This window comes from Schistocerca serialis, chromosome 10, assembly GCF_023864345.2.
Source record: "Schistocerca serialis cubense isolate TAMUIC-IGC-003099 chromosome 10, iqSchSeri2.2, whole genome shotgun sequence".
NCBI lineage: Eukaryota > Metazoa > Arthropoda > Insecta > Orthoptera > Acrididae > Schistocerca > Schistocerca serialis.
In genome coordinates, this window is record NC_064647.1 from 244,977,805 (window position 1) to 244,997,956 (window position 20,152).

At 43.3% G+C, this 20,152-nt stretch overlaps 1 protein-coding gene across 1 annotated transcript in view; it reads left to right on the forward strand.

The window, feature by feature from the left end:
* Positions 1 to 9,932: 9,932 nt before the first annotated feature.
* The window catches only part of LOC126424725 (GILT-like protein 1), a 47,862-nt gene continuing 37,642 nt past the window's right edge, over positions 9,933 to 20,152 (forward strand). The window contains exon 1 of the mRNA XM_050087445.1: positions 9,933 to 9,989. Coding sequence (XP_049943402.1) covers positions 9,933 to 9,989 — 57 coding nt within the window. The remainder of the gene's footprint in view (positions 9,990 to 20,152) is intronic.

Sequence of the window (20,152 nt, forward strand, 5' to 3'; positions counted from 1 at the left end):
AGCACCAAGCTAATAGTTATCGGCATTTTCATCTGTATTGTCGCTTGTAGCAGTTTCGTCGTCTTCCTCTGTTGTGGTTGTGCGTTGCCTCCCGTGTCGCATTTAAGGTCTGTTTCTGTACGTTATCGTACGTGAGCTGAAGTCGTGTGGATTGCGTGAGAAGGTTGCGGTGTATTACGACGTGCTCTGGGGAGCCTCTCTGCCCACAAGCAAATTCTTCGTTACACTTTTAGCAAACGATTCAGTTATCTGTAATGAGGAAGTGAAAAGAGATGCGCCAACATTCAGTCGGATCTTGATAAGATTTCAAGGCGGTGCAGAGACTGTCGTCTTGCTACAAAAGTTCAGAAATGTAAAATTGTGAACTTGGCAAAACGAAGAAAACGTAGTCTCCAGTATGACAGCTGTACAGTTGCAACCGATAAACTCGTGCAAATAACTGAATGTAAACATCTGTAAGAATGTCAAATTGAAGGATCACATAGGCTTACTCTTGAGTAAGGTGTTGGTCAAATACTAAGGAAATGCAGACGACTTTTTTTCAAAACTCGATAAAAGCAAAAGAGTACATTTTTGAGGAAAGGTATTTTTTAAGTATCACACCGAAAGACCAATTACTTTAACGAAATAATTTAACATTTACACAACTTTTTTACGCGCCATTCCGATTGTGTGTTCGACTTTTCTAAAATTTTCATTGTTTATTTCAGAATAGAAGCACAAACTTTATAAGTTTTTTTCAAAAGCCGATAAAGCGAAGATGGGAATTAAAAGTTGTGTTAATATTCTCGTTCAAATTCATTTTTGCCGTTTTTTATCTTTAACATTAATTAGAAAGAAAGTTACTTTATTCTTCATTTTGCATAGAAATACAATAAACTACTGCAATGTAATGTTTTAGTGTCACGATATTCCATAAGTACTTGATGAGCAAAGTGAAAAATAGCAACAAACGATACTGAAATACAAAGCAAAATACTAGCTGCAGCAATACCAAAGTTGGAACATATTGAGCGCTTTCAACAATATCCTTACAAAACTCTTCTGCTCCTTGCGGTTCATTACGTTAAACTCCCTCATAAGTTTTAAGACATATTTTCTCTTTCCTTGCTGGCCGTGTTCTTCTTTTTCAACGTGGTTCCTTTTCTCATTCGTAGCTGCAGTTCGTGGATTGTCGTTTCTATACCTCAACGAGACTGCCATTATAAGTACCCCACACTGACAGCAACAGCTTCACGTTAGACCTTCATAAGCCATCATTCGCTGAGCAGCTATTTTTAAAGGCATCTTACATCTCAGGGCCTTTAGTGCACTGGTCTTTAGATCCTTTTCTTCCCAAACTTTACTTAGCATCTTGAAGATGCTATGTTGTTCCAGCAGTATTAAGGCGCTGAGATACTATCTTCCTTTTGCCGGCAGTCCTCACGCACTCTACCAAGTCCGCTACTCGTGGTCTGGTGCCTAGCGTTGCTGCCTCTGGATCATGAGGTCCCGGGTTCGATTCCCGGCCGGGTTGGGGATTTCCTCTGCCCGGGGAAAGGGTATATGTGTTGTCCTCATCTTTTCACCCCCAACCCATTCCCCCAAATCCGTGACAGTGGCTAGATTGGACTGTGTAAAGATTGGGACTTTGTACGGGCGCTGATGACCGCACAGTTCAGTGCCCCACAGACCAAACATCACCACACTCTAGCAAACACTGTTAGGATTACAGCTGTGACGAACAGGGAAATCATATACCAGCTTATAAAATTTTTCGGTTTGTTCCGTGAAGGCCATTAATTTGCACGTAGTTACTATATTTTTAATTTGATCGGTACGGGATGAAGCAGATAAATATATTTCATTTGGACTATTTTCTGGCTGGGACACCTCAAGGTTTCCGAGGAACTCCAGTGGAGCAGAAGCTGCTTCGTTACTCGCTTTCAGTCCTTCCCGTCTCAAGCCAACTGTAAAAAGCAATCCTTTCCTTTGCCTGTGCTCAGAAATAAATTATAATGCACAGCTTGTACATCCAAACCTGTCTTGAATAGATACTTCACTTACGGAGAACTTTGGTATGGGCCAGTTTTGTTGTATTGTCGTATGTCAAAACATACTTTAACCACAATTTGATTTTCCTCTTTCGTTATTGCGTAGAACTTTCTCGCACGAAGTTTATGCAACATGTGGTTTATCAGTTGATTCGTTTGCTCCTGGTCTAATACCCATTTGGGTTTGTGTCTTTGGACATCCCTGATAGTTTCAAATGTTGCGGCACATAGAGGTACTGTCTGACTATCTTTTTTCCTATGTGCTGTTCTTTATCGAAACAGTATTCCTCATTTTTGCTTCATTTCTGACGTTCCTTCTCTGTGACAAATCTGTTCGCACTGAGCAATAAGCAGGAGTTAATGCTACTGTGTAAGCCACTAATTTCTTCCTACTGTTGGTTTTGGTTCAAATGGCTCTGAGCACTATGGGACTTAACATCTGAGGTCATCAGTCCCCTAGAACTTAGAAATACTTAAACCTAACTAACCTAAGGACATCACACACATCCATGCCCGAGGCAGGATTCGAACCTGCAACCGTAGCAGTCGCGCGGTTCCGGACTGATGCGCCTAGAACCGCTCGGCCCCGTGGACGGCTGTTGGTTTTGGGCGCAAGTGCTTGCCTACGGTTCGTTCTACAGTTCATTATCTCACATTATCGTTGACAACGGCGTCCCAGTTTTGTTATTCTCTCTTCTGGTCTCTCAGAAGCAAAGCACAGTTTGCATTTATCGTCTTTTGCTTTAAGCAGCTGAGTGCAAATATCGGGTTTTGCAGAAACTCTTAGTTTTAAACACCATATAAGAACATCAAATACTGGCTTTTGACAAAACCGTTTCAGCAGGCAACAAGATTAATGCGGGATATTTTAACTGAAAGTCGCTGCCTGGCATTTTCAGTCTTTATGCATGTCCGTAGCAGCGCTGCACAGTACCCCTTAACAACACACGCACTGCAGTATCGTATTCTACATGCTGCTCCTACAGCGATCGCGAGGACAAGATTACACTAACTACGCCACGCACAGAAGTATTTAAGCACTCATTCTTCCTGTGCTCCACACGCGAGTATAACACGAAAAAGCCCTCATTACTGGTTCAATGGGGTTTACCTTATTGAACACCCTTCGCATTGGTTTTCAGAGTATAAATGATGATACAGCGTGAGGTTCATACGGTGTAGATGCATGGAACGAGGGTCGTGTCCAGTGAGGGAATAGACCCTGCCTAGACTCTGCTCGACATACCTAGATGTTGGGGAATAAGGTATAAACTTACCACTGCTCTCAGTGGATACACCTGTTCCCGTCAGATCACTGATATTAAGCACCGTCGGGCGTGGTTTTCACTTGGATGGGTGACCACCTGGGCCGCCGTGTGCTGTTGGCCTTCCGGAGCGCTCCTGCATCACGATGCGAACTGCGGAGCTACCTGACCGATCAGTAGCCGCTCCAGGTCACCAAAACTGACAACGGTCGGCAGAGCGGCGTGCTGACCACACGCTTCTCCGTGTCTGCCTCCGATGACGTCAGTTGTCTTAGGATGACACGGCGGTCGGTCGGTACCATCTGGCCTTCCGACACCTATTCGGATGGAGACAGATTTTACGTTCTGTTTGGTCCGCAGCATAGTATACGTCATTATAATAGATAATGAAAATGAAAACTCCAAAATTAGCTTCAAGAAGGTAATATATTTATTTTTTTTGCACGACAGGCCTGTTTTGGCTTAATTACCATTATCAAGTGACTTATCAAACTAAAGTTGATGAGATAATCTATACGTAAATCGTTCCTATTTTATGTTTACATATGTATAGGATGTGACGACCATATTGCATCTATAGTAATTTTTTTTTTTTTTGTAAAGTCGAGGTAAGTATAATATTTTTTGCACCTGCGAAACGTAAGAAATAAGTTCTTTAAAGATATTTTGACAGTTCGATATTTTGATAATTCTGTACTACCATGCTATATGTTTACAAAGCATGTACAGCTTACCAGATATGATGTTCCATTTCGTTGTTTTTATTTTCCATTCAGTTTTATGTATGGCCCGTATACGTCTTGTTTTCCACATGACTGTCCCTTTTTGTATTCTATTATCGATAAATTTTTCGAGATCGTACGTCTGTTTAAAGCCAGTGTGGTCATACAAGAAAATATCCACACGAAATACTAAATGAACACACAGACTTTAAACATAAATACTATCTCAAAAACTTTATTGACATAACAGAATACAAAAAGTGATAGTCACATGGAAAATAAAACATACACAGACCATAAGTAAAATTCAAAGGAAGATCAAGATAATGAAATGTAATATCGTTGGTGGTAACCTGTGCATACTTTGTAAGCGAATAGTATCGTAGTAAAGAACTGTCAAAATACTGAACTGTCAAAGCATCTTTCAAAAAGGAGTTTTTTTTGTCATATAACTTCAAAAATATTATACTTACCACGACTTGACAGAAAAAAAAATGTGTTGTAGGTGTAATATGGTCATCACCTTCAACAAGACATAAGCACCAATGCAAATGTAAACATAAACAGACACAATTTAAATACAAATTATCTTACCAGCGTTATTTTCGCTCCTCACTTGATAATGACAGTTAATAAGGAACTCGGATGTCCTGTAAAATATTAAATATATTACCTTACTGCAGCTAATTTTGCAGATATCACTTTAATTATGTTTTATAAGGAGGGAGCTTTTATCACTGCTCTCCCAGGTCTCCAGCAGCCACTACTGTAACTGGCGTTTGTCTCTGACTCCTTCTCCAGTTACGGCAGTTCCTTTGCCCAGCCTTCCCATACCCAGCTGGTATACTGTGGCCCGATATTTTATGCTGTAATCTATCGGGTATACTCCTAAGACCACGAAGATTTCCTCCGCTGATGTGGTTCTGAAACTCCATGCAGCATAAGTAACACGCAGCTCCCTTGCCTGCGGCTAACAGCTGTTCTGTCAGTGGAAAGGCCTCAAACTGAATGTCCACGTTCTGGCCGCAAAGCATACAGTCGACTAAGATTGCGCAGTGACATTTGTGTTGTGTTAAAAGTGATGTACAGTGTTTACCGTGGCTAATGCACGAAATTGAGAAACAGTGGAATGAACAGACAAGTGAAAACATCTCTGATAAATCATTATTAGCAGAAGACTTGGATTAGTCGGCTATCTACTGAGCCATCTGGCAATAGAATAAAAAGAATAGAGGCGAAACATTGCATCGGCAATCTGGTGAGTGTGAAACAGTAAGCGAGATGGGAAGTATAATATGTGCAGAACTCAAGAGACAGGACTAAATGTAACACTGCAAGGAGGATTAGAGAAGACGTGGAATAATGAATAAATGTTTGTAGAATATAGCTCCAACACTGTATTTTTCATCAAAATGAGAGCTGCGCTCTACCAAAATTGCGGTTCAGTAGTTTGGGCACAGTGGGCAAATGACATAGTAAATGGTAGGATTACCTGTAGTAATGTTAGCACTCTGAGGGAAAGAAACATAAATGAATGTGTAAGAGAGACACCAGCAGCCGACAATTTCTCTTTGTTAATTTCGTTATTTCTTTTGCACATAATTAAAACAGCAATATTAGTCCATTGTGTGTTTTGTATCAATGCAGAATATAAACTGCATTTTATAAGTAATAAAAATTAATTGATTATGTAACTTCTGCGCTTTCGTGTAACCAATTACTTTGATGCAAGTGAAGTTTACATGCACAAACTTAAAAAATGTACATAGTTGTTGTTATTTTGTGTTCAACAGAACATTAAGAGTCATGATAAAAGGCAAGAGTATGCTGTTGTTATTAGTAAATGCAAAAGTCGTTCACAAACACCAGAGACTTGTCTCATGTAAGTTCGACAATGTATTGAAGCGATGTTTGATATATTTTTCTTTTCACTTTTTTTCTTTATTTTACCTTTTTGTTGAGAGAATCGCATTTTTTCGCTTTATGAGAGACCTGTATTGTTTTCCTCATTATTACTACAACATTCCTGTTTCACATTATAAATAAAAATTTTCCGAAAAAACGTGAATTAAACATTGACAAGTACAATTTTGCTATAAATACTGTTTATTTTTAAGTAACAGACAGGACGATAACCTTGTAGAACAAAAATGTTGAGTAGGTGCTATCGTCACTCAAATTGTAGACGATTTACCATTTCCGGCTTCTAGGAGAACCTGGTAAGACGCTGATCGCATACATAAAAGAGGCGGTCGTTCTGAGGTAACGCCCAATAGGTATGCAACACACTTAACTTGCGGGACATGCGGGTGCAACCTCAACTGACCAAATATACTAGGCTGAAACTACCGTAGTCTGCTTTTACTTGTGGTAGTCTACGGTAGCTAAGGAAGTTTTACAACTCTAATCTGAACCAGAAGACTGAGTGTAAGACAGCAATGTATTGGAAGTTGCCTGTGATATTAGCCAACTTTCATTTTCTCACATTTTACGTGCCTGATAAATCGCGAGCTGTTACTACAATAATCAGTTACCACTGTCCAATATCTGTAGCATAGTCCGTCCTTGGTCAGTTGCAATGGGTAGCCTTTGCAGAGTGGTAAGGCTCAGCCAATAGGAAATCAACACGTCCAGTGCGAGGCAGCATGCTCGGCGTTTGAATGGTGGAGGTCACTGACGCACCAAGGTGTTGGCTCCGACGTCGACCCGTAGAGTGATAGTGTGCGGGCATAGGGCTGGTCCCAGGGACGTGTCGTAAGGTCGTCGCACTAAACGGATGTTATGCAGAAAACAGCTTTTTTTTGGGCAAAATACTGGGGAATAATATGGTGTATTCTAAACGTGAAGAAAGCCAACCTGCTTACAGAAAATGTGTTGTGTTACTTACTGAATGCCCCTGGTAACATTGCTGCTGGTAAGCTGTTCGGTGTGTGTGGTCATGGCCCACGAAACCCTTGCGTTTCTAACGTTCCATTCACAACTGCGCGGGACTTACCGGAGATGTCCAGCACAGTAGTGGACGAAACGTTAGGAAGAGAAGGGTTTCGTGGGCCACGATCATATAGCCTCAAACGTTTACCAGCAGCTGTGTTATCCGGTCGTAGAAACATTCATACTGATACACTTTATACACTTCTGGCCATTAAAATTGCTACACCACGAAGATGACGTGCTACAGACGCGAAATTTAACCGACAGGAAGAAGATGCTGCGATACGCAAATGATTAGCTTTTCACAGCATTCACACAAGGTTGGCGCCGGTGGCTACAACACCTACAACGTGCTGGCATGAGGAAAGTTTCCAACCGATTTCTCATACACAAACAGCAGTTGACCGGCGTTGCCTGGTGAAACGCTGTTGTGATGCCTCGTGTACGGAGGAGAAATGCGTACTATCACGTTTCCAACTTTGATAAAGGTCGGATTGTAGCCTATCGCGATTGCGGTTTATCGTATCGCGACATTGCTGCTCGGGTTGGTCGAGATCCAATGACTGTTAGCAGAATACGGGATCGGTGGGTTCAGGAGGATAATACGGAACGCCGTGCTGGATCCCAACGGCCTCGTATCACAAGCAGTCGAGATGACAGGCATCCTATCTGCATGGCTGTAACGGATCGTGCAGCCACGTCTCGATCCCTGAGTCAACAGATGGTGACGTTTGCAAGACGACAACCATCTGCAAGAGCAGTTGGACGACGTTTGCAGCAGCATGGACTATCAGGTCGGAGACCGTGGCTGCAGTTACCCTTGACGCTGTTTCACAGACAGGAGCGCCTGCGATGGTGCACTCAACGACGAACCTGGGTGCACGAATAGCAAAAAGTCATTTTTTCGGATGAATGCAGGTTCTGTTTACAGAAACATGATGGTCGCATCCGTGTTTGGCGACATCGCGGTGAGTGCACATTGGAAGCGTGTATTCGTCATCGCCATACTGGCGTATCACCCGGCGTGATGGTATGGGGCGCCATTGGTTACACGTCTCGGTCACCTCTTGCTCGCGTTGACGCACTTCGAACAGTCGACGTTACATTTCAGATGTGTTACGACCCCTGGCTCTACCCTTCATTCGATCCCTGCGAAGCCCTACATTTTAGTAGGATAATGCACGAGTGCATGTTGCAGGTGCTGTACGGGCCTTTCTGGATACAGAAAATGTTCGACTGCTGCCCTGGCCAGCACATTCTCCAGATCTCTCACCAATTGAGAACGTCTGGTCAATGGTGGCCGAGCAACTGGCTCGTCACAATGCGCCAGTGACTACTCTTGATGAGCTGTGGTATCGTGTTGAAGCTGCATGGGCAGCTGTACCTGTACGCGCTATCCAAGCTCTGTTTGACTCAATGCTCAAGCCTATTAGGACCGTTATTACGGCCAGAGGTGGTTGATGTGGGTACTGATTTCTCAGAATCTATGTACCCAAATTGCGTGAAAATGTAATCACATGTCAGTTGTAGTATAATATATTTGTCCAATGAATACCCGTTTATCATCTGCATTTCTTCTTAGTGTAGCAATTTTAATGGCCAGTAGTGTAATACAGGGTGACAATTACTGAACTACATGAAAAAACGCAAATTAATTACAAACTACGGTGTGCAAACACTTCATTCAACATGTGAACATCACTACAGATATTCGGATTTAGGTTATGACATGTTCGATATGCCTCCCATCACTGGCGATGGTGAGGCACAGTCGAATAGAGAAATTCTGTTGTCGATGACCTCCTGAATGGCTGTTTTTAGCTCAGCACTGTTTTTGGAGTTATTTCTGTACGTCTTGTCTTTAATACTGCCCCACAGAAAGGAGTCGCCTGTGTTCAGATCCGCAGAATATGGAGGCCAATCGACGCCCATGCGATGGGCATCTTGGTACCTCTGAGCCAGAATGCGGTCCACAAAGTGCTCCTTCAGGACATCAGACACTTTCCTGTTTCGATGGGGTCGAGCTCCGTCTTGCATGAACGACATCTTTTCGAAATCAGGGTCACTTTGGACAATGGGGAAGATGTCATCTTCCAAAACCTTCACGCACCGTTCGGTACTCACTGTGCCGTCAAGGAATATCGCACCGATTATTCCGTGACCGGAGGTTGCACACCACACAGTCACCCGTTGCGAGTGAAGAGACTCGTCGATTTCGCATTGTGAGTCCCCCAAACGCGCCAGTTTTGCTTATTGACGAACGCGTCCAAATGACCGTGGCCGACAGCAACAAGGCGTGTGCGCATGCGCATATTAATCCCCATCATGCCCCTCGGCCATCCGTGCTGTTTGCACTTTCTGATGCAGACCGTTCAGTATGACGATTTTATTTCATATAGTTCAATAATTGTCAGCCTGTACTGTCACGGGTTAGTGCTCATAGGTACAGAAAGGCACTTTTCTGTAGCCGTCGTTACATGAAGTCAAAGCGAGACACAGGCCGTCACAACATTAGAAGTGAGCAACCGCAAAACGGGTGATAGCGACACTTCTTTGATCAGACGTTTCTTTGTTAATCTCTCAAACGATCACGTCCTTATCTGCAAAATCAGCCAAAATTGCCAAGTTAATAAAATTGATAATGAAGTGCCCAAGTGGGAAATACAAAGACGCAGATACTCTGAAGTATTACTTGCTTAATGCAGTCCAGGTTTTCAAGTACCTGACAACAGCTATTTGTTAGACGTGACATGCATTTATCTTATCGCCATAGAGCTCCCGGCCTTCCTGCGCGGCTCCCGGGAGGCACAAAACGACGCTAGCTCAGCCTGCAACGGACACAGCAGCAAGCGAACCCCGCTGTCACACTCGACTCGATCGGCTCTTCTCTGGCTTATATTCGCGAGTGTTCGTAGTGTCCGTTCAGTGTAGCGGCCGACCGACAAGACGTCCAACAACTGTAGCAGCAGGTGGTTTTAAACATGCGCCTTCTGCAGCCTCTAGCGTTTCTGAGCCTGCTCTCGGCCCTTGTCACACAGGTGGGTACCACAGCTACCAACGTATTGTTACCAGTGAGAGCAGTGCACTGGACTGTTTGAGCGCAGTTACAGCGTCGTCGTCGTTGTTGTTGTTGTTGTTGTTGTTGTTGTTTGTTGTACTCTCTGTTACGAAGACTGGTTTGACCAACTCTCCACACTTGCCTACGTCATTCGAGATCGTCCATCTCCGAAAAACTCCCGCAACCTACACCCACTTGAACCCGATTACTGTACACATGAAGTTACTGTACATGTCTGCTTCCACAATTTCTACCTCTTCCCCCCCCCCCTCTCCCTCCCCAAACCGACGATCGCGCACATGCCTCAGGACATGTTCCATTAACCGAAACCATCGTTTAATGAAGTTGTGCCTGAAACTGCTCTTCTCCCCAATTCTGTTTACTATCACTTCACTGGGAATCCTTACTACACATCTAATTTTCAACGGTCTATTTTCAAAAGCTTCTATTCTCTTCTCGTGTGAACTGCAGGTACTCCACCATTATCACCAATATGAGAATCCAAATCAAGTTCGTTTTAAATACCCACCCTAACGGTTGTGAGCAGTGATCCCTACACATCCTGGATGTAGAACTCTGATCTCTGAGTATAGGACTGGAACGTGTCTGCAGAAAGTTGAAATAAGTCGTTCATGTAATGTTAAAAGAAAAGCTGATTCCTCAAACTGAGGGGCTATCAAGTACGGGGTCCCACAGGGTTCGGTCTTAGGTCCTTTACTGTTCTTGATATACATTAATGACTTACCATTCCACATTGATGAAGATGCAGAGTTAGTTTTTTGCTGATCATACAAGTATAGTAATAACATCCAGAAACCAAGAACTAAGTGATGTAATTGTAAATTATGTTTTTCACAAAATTATTAAGTGGTTCTCAGCAAACGGATTCTCTTTAAATTCTGATAACACAGTATATATAGTTCTGTACAGTAAATGGCACAAGTCCAGTAATAAATATAGACTTTGAACAGAAGTCTGTAGCTAAGGTAGAATTTTCAAAATTTTTAGGTGTGTCCATTGATGAGAGGTTAAACTGGAAGCAATACATTGATGGTCTGCTGAAACGTCTGAGTTCAGCTACGTATGCTATTAGGGTTATTGCAAATTTTGGTGATAAGAATCTCAGTAAATTAGCTTACTATGCCTACTTTCATTCACTGCTTTCGTTTGGCATCATATTCTGGGGTAATTAATCGTTGAGTAGAAAAGTATTCATTGCTCAAAAATGTGTAATCAGAATAATTGCTGGAGCCCACCCACGGTCATCCTGCAGACATCTGTTCAAGGATCTAGGGATCCTCGCAGTAACCTCTCAGTATATATATTCACTTACGAAATTTGTTGTTAATAATCCAACCCAGCTCAAAAGTAATAGCAGTGTGCATAGCTATAACACCAGGAGAAAGTATGATCTTCACTATGCAGGGTTAAATCTGACTTTGGCACGGAAAGGGGTAAATTATGATGCCACAAAAGTCTTTGGTCACCTACCAAACAGCATAAAAAGCCTGACAGATAGCCAACTAACATTTAAAAATAAATTAAAAGAATTTCTATATGACAACTCCTTCAACTCATTGGCTGAATTTTTAGATATAAATTAAGAAAAAATAAACAACTTAAACATTAGTGTCATGCAATATTTTGTGTAATGTAATACTTGTACAGACATCTTTTATTAACCTGACACGTTCCACATCATTACGAAGTGTTGTATTCATGATCTATGGAACAAGTATTAATCTAATCTAATCTACACGTGTGCTTTGCATCGTTCGCCATGTTGTAGTTTGGCAAACAAATGTCCATCGGTCTGTACGTGACAAAGAATTGCAGACTGATTTATTATTTTGAGCTTTATGTCGATATGTGATGTAATAGGCTGATGTGGGAGCGGAATCGAAAAGTATTTTCTTTTCTTGTTCTCGTGACATAGCCTACCAGCCATTTTGTAATTTGGCAAGAAACGTGGTATGAGCATCTATGACTGACACGATCAGACAGCTGAAGTTCATCATCCAGGTTGTACGGATATCACTGGTCGTGAGCGTTAGTTACCTTTGATACTAGACGAGATTAGGTGACACTAGTCAAGAATGCCATTAAGGCGATAAAGATGCTATATCAACACATCTCTGAGTTCGAACCGGGTTGTCTGACAGGGCTACGAGAAGCAGGCTGATCCTCCAGCGACCCTGCAGAAAGACTTGGCAGGAACACAGCCACTGCTGGCAGCGGTAGTCGCGAGAATGCACGGTCGCAGGAAGACAGCGCTCCAGATGGCCACGTGGCAGTACGGAGAGGGAAGACCGTCGTGTTTTTGGTCTTTGGCTCTGACGCATCGTACTGCATCTGCAGCAGAAACCTAGTTGGCACCACAGTGACACAACGAACTGTTACAAATCGGCTACTTCCATGACAGCTCCGAGACAGACTACTACCTACAGCGCGCATTCCACAGACCCCAAACCACCGCCTTTCTTGTTTCAGTGGTGCCAGCTTATTGGAGGGCACCATGGAGGTCCGATGTGTTTTCTGATGAAAGCTGGTTCTGCCTCGGCGCCAGTAATGGCCGTATGTAGATTAGGGGGAGGTCAGCTGATTGCCTGCAGCCAATCCTCAACAAAGAGTTTGGGAGTAATAATGGATGAAAATCTAAATTGGACAGAGCACGTAACTGCAGTGTGCAAAAAAGCATCAGCATCCCTTCATGTCCGTCGATCTGAAAAAGAAATTAGTACAAACGCTTATACTCCCAGTCATTGACTACAGCGATATTATCCTACCAGGCCTATCTCAGGAAAATTCGCGACGTCTAGAACTGGTCATGAATGCCTGCGTCCGATATATCTGTGACGTTCGACTTTTGATCACATGTCACCAGCATATGCAAAATTGTCCTGGCTGCGTGCAGACAAACACAGAGATTTCTATACACTCTGTCTCATCTACTGCCTTATAAATGTACACTGTTCCTCATATCTCTCCTCGTCCTTAACGCTCATGTCGGAACAACATGACAGAAACACACGTTCCCATTATAATAAACTCCTCTCTGTTCCACTGCATCGCTCAGTCACGTTCTCCAAGTCCTTTACAGTAGCGGGAATCCGACTCTGGAATGACCTCCCTCGTTTTGTTAGAGAACTTAAAAACATGTCCGGCTTCAAAAAACAGTTAATGACGTATCTACTTACGCAACAGTAATGCCTTCCTCTGTACATGAATCCACTTCACCTCATTACTTCCCTCTTTCCTTCTCCTTCAATATCCCTTCCCCAAAACTCGCTATGCTAGTAAACATCTACTTTACACACCAATATATTAATGTACATCTGCACAAACCTTCATTACTATTGCCAATTTTTCTCATGTTTGTCATTATTATTTGATTTTTTTACTGTTATTATTATTGTTTTTATCATAATCTGTATGTATAGCACCTGTTGTAAAAATACTACCGCATTTACTTTATTAGGTCTTAGTCACTAATCTTTATTCATATTGTCACTAGAGTAATCTAATTTTCTCATTTAAACTACTGTCATGATGTAACTCTGATGTGTGAAATGCTGCATGTGTGGAACACTGGCCCGATGTAAGAGAGGGCCTGATGGCCATAATCTGATCAGGTTAAATAAATAAATAAAATAAATAAAATCTGTGTGGGTGGTAGACCCACTGGGCCCACACCTGGAGTTACGGTGCGATTTCTTATGACAGCAGGAGACCTCTCGTCGTTATCCAACGCACGCTGACAGCAAACCTGTACGTCAGTCTGGTGAATAGACCTGTAGTGCTGCCATTCATGAACAGCACTCGAGAGAGTGTTTTCCAACAGGATAACGTTCACCCATAAACCGCTGTTGTAACTCACGTACTCTACACGGTGTCGACATGTCGCTTTGGTCCGTTGGATCACCAGATCTGTCCCCAATCGATCACATAAGGGACATTATCGGACGGTCCGCAGCTCGAGTGTCATCCCCAAATCACCGTTATCGTCTCTGTATTGACTGACCGAATGAAACAGGCGTGGAGTTCTGTGACACAGACTGACAACCGGAGCTAGTGCAACGCAATGCATATACGTTTGCATGCTTGTAGTCAACATTCCGGCAGTTACAGTCGTTATTAATGTAGTTCCCTCCGGCACTTATACACAGGCGTAGTCGTTGTTCCCTGTCTTGATAGCAGCGCTGAAAGGCTTCAACTGGTAGGGCGTTTAACATGTCGGTCTCATTGTTTTGAATGTTTACAGAGTCCCAAAATGACGTCCTTTTAAGACATTTTTCAATTTTTCAATTTCGTGGTAAGAAAAAAGTCACAAGGACTGATATCAAGTGAACAGGGGGTCTGTGTAACAACAGGAATGCCTTTTGAGGTAAAAAGTTCCGCGACGGTAGTGGCCGCCTGACATGGGGCGTTGTCATGCTGGAGGATCCACTTGTCAGTAATTTCCGGTCTAACTCGGTTCACCCTTTTTATGAGCATTTCAGGAATACATTTGTAAAAAACTTGGTTGGCTGTTTGCCCTGGGGGAACAAATTCATTATGCACGGTACCCCTGCTGTCAAAAAAGCAAATCAGCATTTTTTTGATCTTTAATTTGATCAGTCGACCTTTCTTCGGTCGAGGAGATGGTTCATTGTTCTACTCCTCAATGTGCCGATCTGTCTCAGGATCGTACCCAGGATTTGTCACCCGTGATAACACGACTGAACCTTTTGTCGTCTCTGATTATCCTCCCTAAGAGATCAACGCGCACGTTTCTTCGATTGTCCTTTTGTCCAGTTGTGTGGTTTTTTGGCACAAACCTTCCGCATGTTCAAAACTTTGGTCAGAATTTGGTATACGGTGGAAGTGTTTAACGGGTCGCCCATCATGCTTATTGTTAAACGTCGGCCTGCTCTTTCAAGAGCATGCCCATGTTCGACGTTTTCGTCGGTTTTTGAAGGTGAAGGTCTCTCTGAGCGAAGTTCATCTTGAGCGTGTTCTCAGCCTTTCAAAAATGATTTGTGCCAGCGAAAAACTTCTGTTCTTGATAAGGAATGTTCTCTGTAGGCCTGTTTTAACTTTCCTAAGTCACAATCGCCGATTTCCCAAGTTTAACAGAAAACGTCGTGGCATAACGCCGCTCTAAATTCGCGTGTTCCATTTTGGTAACACAACTACACATATGGCGCTCTAAAATTGACGTGATGGCCGTACAGAGCTGAAACGTGGTCTGAGCGTCTGGAAGGGATGGACGCACCAGTCTACACAAGTAGGACAACACAGCGTTGCCAGATCGCTCGCAGTGTTGTTGATCTCATTACCTCGTATATCGTGAATCGCACGTGGTTTGTATCCCCTGTTTGATTATTTCGGTGGTAATGGAATCAAATGAGAATTCTAGTTAGACAATTATGCTCTACTCATTTATTAAATTATCGTACACCACCTTGTGTGTTGTGAGATGCCATCTTGACATTACCAGCCTTCCTCCCTCTCCATCTGTTCTTGTTAGCCGGCCGCGGTGGCCGTGCGGTTCTAGGCGCTCCAGTCCGGAGCCGCGCTGCTGCTACGGTCGCAGGTTCGAATCCTGCCTCGGGCATGGGCGTGTGTGATGTCCTTAGGTTAGTTAGGTTTAAGTAGTTCTAAGTTCTAGGGGACTAATGACCACAGCAGTTGAGTCCCATAGTGCTCAGAGCCATTTTTTTTGTTCTTGTTACTGTCTTCAATCCAAACACTGGTTTGATGCGGCTCTCCATGCTCTTGAATCCTGTGCAAGCCTCTTCACCTCTCAGTAACTATTGCAACCTATGTCCTTCTGAATATGCTTCTCTTGGTCTCCCTCTACGATTTTTACCCCTCCCCCCCTCGCTTCCTTCCAGTATTACATGGGTGATCCTTGATGCCTCAGATTGTGTCCTACCAACAGATCCCTTCTTTTCGTCAGGTTGTACCACAATTTTCTCTTGTCCCCAATTCTATTCAGTACCACCCATTTATTACATGATCAACCCATCTCTTCTTCGCATTCTTCTGTAGCACCACGTTGTGAAAGCTTCCATTCTCTTCTTGTTCACTTACATACATACATTCACTTACATACATACATTCACTTACATACATACATACATACATACATACATTCACTTACATACATTCACTTACATACATTCACTTACATACATTCACTTACATACATTCACTTACATACATTCACTTACATACATTCTCACTATTCTGTGATTATACATGGTATATACAGTGAAATATTTTAGCTGTATACAGTTCTCTCACACACTAGTAATAAATATCCCGGTCCCTGCGTGAAAAGTTTTCAGGCTGTGAAAGGTAAGCTTACATGGTGGTCGCTCTGGAACTAAGCCTGGCCGTTGCAGATTTTTTACAGTGCGTAGACTGATGTCTCCATTCAGTAATCTGTGCAGGACTCTGTAGTGAGGCCTTCAGCTTCTACAACAGTATGCAGAGATTTTGTTCATGTGCTACATAATTATTCATTTACTTTGGTGACATATTGTGAGTTCTAGACAGTTTCCATATTAAGGTGTTGTGATTACATTCAGCATAAATCATCCCATTTCAGGGTGTTTAGTTACGAACTGACCACATCAACAACCTGTAATTTCGATAGCGTTTCAAGAGAAATTTCATTCAGTTTGCTGTTCCGTTAGACAAGTTATGGCTGCCAGTTTCTCCTGGCACGGATTTCTTGTAAGTGTGTTCTAACGTGATTATTTCTTTTGCGTAACTTCGAAGTTGGATACATTTACAAAACTGCTTATTGGATCATGACCATTGATACAACAAGACATAGCTCCAATAAATCAGGGCTGGTGCATAAGTTAGTAGCGTTTTTCCAAAACTTTAATAAATGCAAGAGACAAACATAACGCAGACTTCAGCCATCAATACACTACTGGCCAACAAAATTGCTACACCAAGAAGAAATGCAGATCATAAACGGGTATTCATTGGACAAATATATTATACTAGAACTGACATGTGATTACATTTTCACGCAGTTTGGGTGCATACATACTGAAAATCAGTACCCAGAACAACTACCTCTGGCCGTAATAACGGCCTTCATACACCTGGGCATGACTCAAACAGAGCTTGCATGGCGTGTACAGCTTCAACACGATACCAGAGTTCATCAAGATTAGTGAGACGTATTATGACGAGCCAGTTGCTCGGCTACCATTGACCAGACGTTTTCATTTGGTGAGAGATCCGGAGAATGTGCTGGCCAGGGCAGCAGTCGAACATTTTCTGCATCCAGAAAGGCCCATACAGGACCTGCAACATGTGGACGTGCATTATCCTCCTGAAATGTAGGGTTTCGCAGGGATCGAATGAAGGGTAGAGCCACGGGTCGTAACACATCTGAAATGTAACGTCCACTGTTCAAAGTGTCGTCAATGCGAACAAGAGGTGACCGAGACGTGTAACCAATGGCACCCCATACCATCACGCCGGGTGATACGCCAGTATGGCGATGACGAATACACGCTTCCAGTGTTCGTTCACCGCGATGTCGCCAAACACGGATGTGACCATCATGATGCTGTAAACAGAACCTGGATTCATCCGAAAAAATGACGTTTTGCCAATCGTGCGCCCAGGTTCGTCGTTGAGTACACCATCGCAGGCGCTCCTGTCTGTGATGGAGCGTCAAGTGTAACCGCAGCCACGGTCTCCGAGCTGATAGTCCATGCTGCTGCAAACGTCGTCGAACTGTTCGTGCAGATGGTTGTTGTCTTGCAAAGGTCCCCATCTGTTGACTCAGGGATCGAGACGTGGCTGCACGATCCGTTATATCCATGCGGACAAGATGCCTGTCATCTCGACTGCTAGTGATACGAGGCCGTTGGGATGCAGCACGGCGTTCCGTATTACCCTCGTGGAACCACCGGTTCCATATTCTGCTAACAGTCACTGGACTGGACTTCTACCAACGCGAGCAGCAATGTCGCGATACGATAAACCGCAACCGCGAAAGGCTACAATCCGACCTTTATCAAAGTCCGAAACGTGATGGTACGGATTTCTCCTCCTTACACGAGGCATCACAACAACGTTTCAGCAGGCAATGCCGGTCAACTGCTGTTTGTGTATGAGAAATCGGTTGGAAACTTTCCTCATGTTAGCACGTTGTAGGTGTCGCCAGCGGCGCAAACTTTGTGTGAATGCTCTGAAAAGCTAATCATTTGCGTATCACAGGATCTTCTTCCTGTCGGTAAAGTTTCGCGTCTACAGCAAGTCGTGGTGTAGCAATTTTAATGGCCAGTAGTGTAATATATTCTACTTCACTATTTTTAATATTGTTATAACTCTGTGGTAACTTTTCAATTCCGCGACTGTAGAAATCACGTGGTTTTGAGGGGAAGAACTCCTGGAGGCATATTCGGAGCGCTTTTTCATCCGGAAAGGAAGTTCTTTGAAGGTTGTTCGATACAAAGCGGAAATGGGGATACTCTGGGGGCACAAGATCAGGTGAATGAGGTGGACGCGGAATGATTCCCCAAACCGACTCCTGTACAGTGTTTATTGTCAATAAAGCAGAACGCTTATCCTGAAGTTGCATCACTTCACGCAGTCTTGCTGACAGTTGTTCTTGGACTGCGTCTTCGGTACGTCTCAGCTGTTATGTCGGTAGTGACGTCACACCTTGCTGAAGCAGTTCGCAGGATACCGCTCCGTCGCTCTCCTACGGCACGCAGAACATTATCTTTTGTGTACGCGCGCAGGTCTGTGTGTGGGGAGCTGACGCTTCGTTTGCGTTCAACCGTTTCTTTATTTTCCCTGTGTTAGCATAAAGACACTGTTTCTTCTCACTAGTAACGGTGCAGTATTGGGATCGTCGGTATTGTTCACAAGCGAATTAAGATGCAAGCAGAGATGCACATAGGGCCTCCCGCTGAATTTCGTGATTTTGGCTTAGGGCGTGCAAACCCATATAACCTATTTCTGAACATTCCCCAGTGCATGCAAATCTCGCACGATGGTGGAATGACCTCAGTTCATCACATTTGCCAGTTCTCGTGTACACTGGCATTGATCCTTGTGGATTAAAGCGTTTAAACGATCTTTATCAAACCCCAAATGTCTTCCTGAACAAGATGGGTCACTAATGTCAAAACGATTCGCCGTAAAATGAGAAAACCATTCTTTTCCGTGCTGTGTCCAGTGACATTATCCCCATACACTGGGCACAAATATTTCTGGCTGCCTCCGCTGTTGCCAGCCCCCTACTGAACTGAAGCAGGGGAATGTTACGTCGGAAATGTTCCGATTTCTCCACTTGTCGCTTCATTTTCTAGCGTCCACGGCTCCTCTGAGTCTCCAAACGACAAAATGACAATGTTTAAAGTATGTTATCAACAGTGAAACATCCCCCTAGAAAAATTAATGAATTACTGTGCTGATGAACCTCTTACGTTATTTGATTTCCAAAGAGCTGAGCAGAACTGAACGTACTCAGACATTTCTCTCTTTACTTATTCTGATCAACACTAAACTGACACAGAATATTTTTAAAGCAACGCAGTCTGACTTTCAATAATCCCTACAAAAGAATGGCCCTGACTAACATTAACCTATACCTTTCATCAATTACTTCCGTCACACAAATCTTCATTACTCGAACTACTGCAATACAGCGAGCGCCAGTACTGCCAGCTAAATAAAGGATTCTAACTACTGAAGCCACTAACTACTCATAGGCATAGTTAACAAATGAAATATTTTGGTGGCCCCGCGGTTCTAGGCGCTACAGGCTGGAACCGCGCAACCGCTATGGTCGCAGGTTCGAATCCTGCCTCGGCCATGGATGTGTGTCATGTCATTAGGTTAGTTAGGTTTAAGTAGTTCTAGGGGACTGATGACCTCAGAAGATAAGTCCCATACTGCTCAGAGCCATTTGAACCATTTTTTGAAAGATTTTGATAGAGAACAAACAATCTATTTACCTTAATAATGTTCAAAAGTCATCATATATATGAGTTCATGATATCCAGCATTACGAATTTCCTTTTTCTGGCGGATGCACCTCCAGATCGCCCGCTCTGAAAACTCTCTCCCCACAGCCACCACTGCTGGCGGCTCACCTCCAACTGCGCAACGCTACGC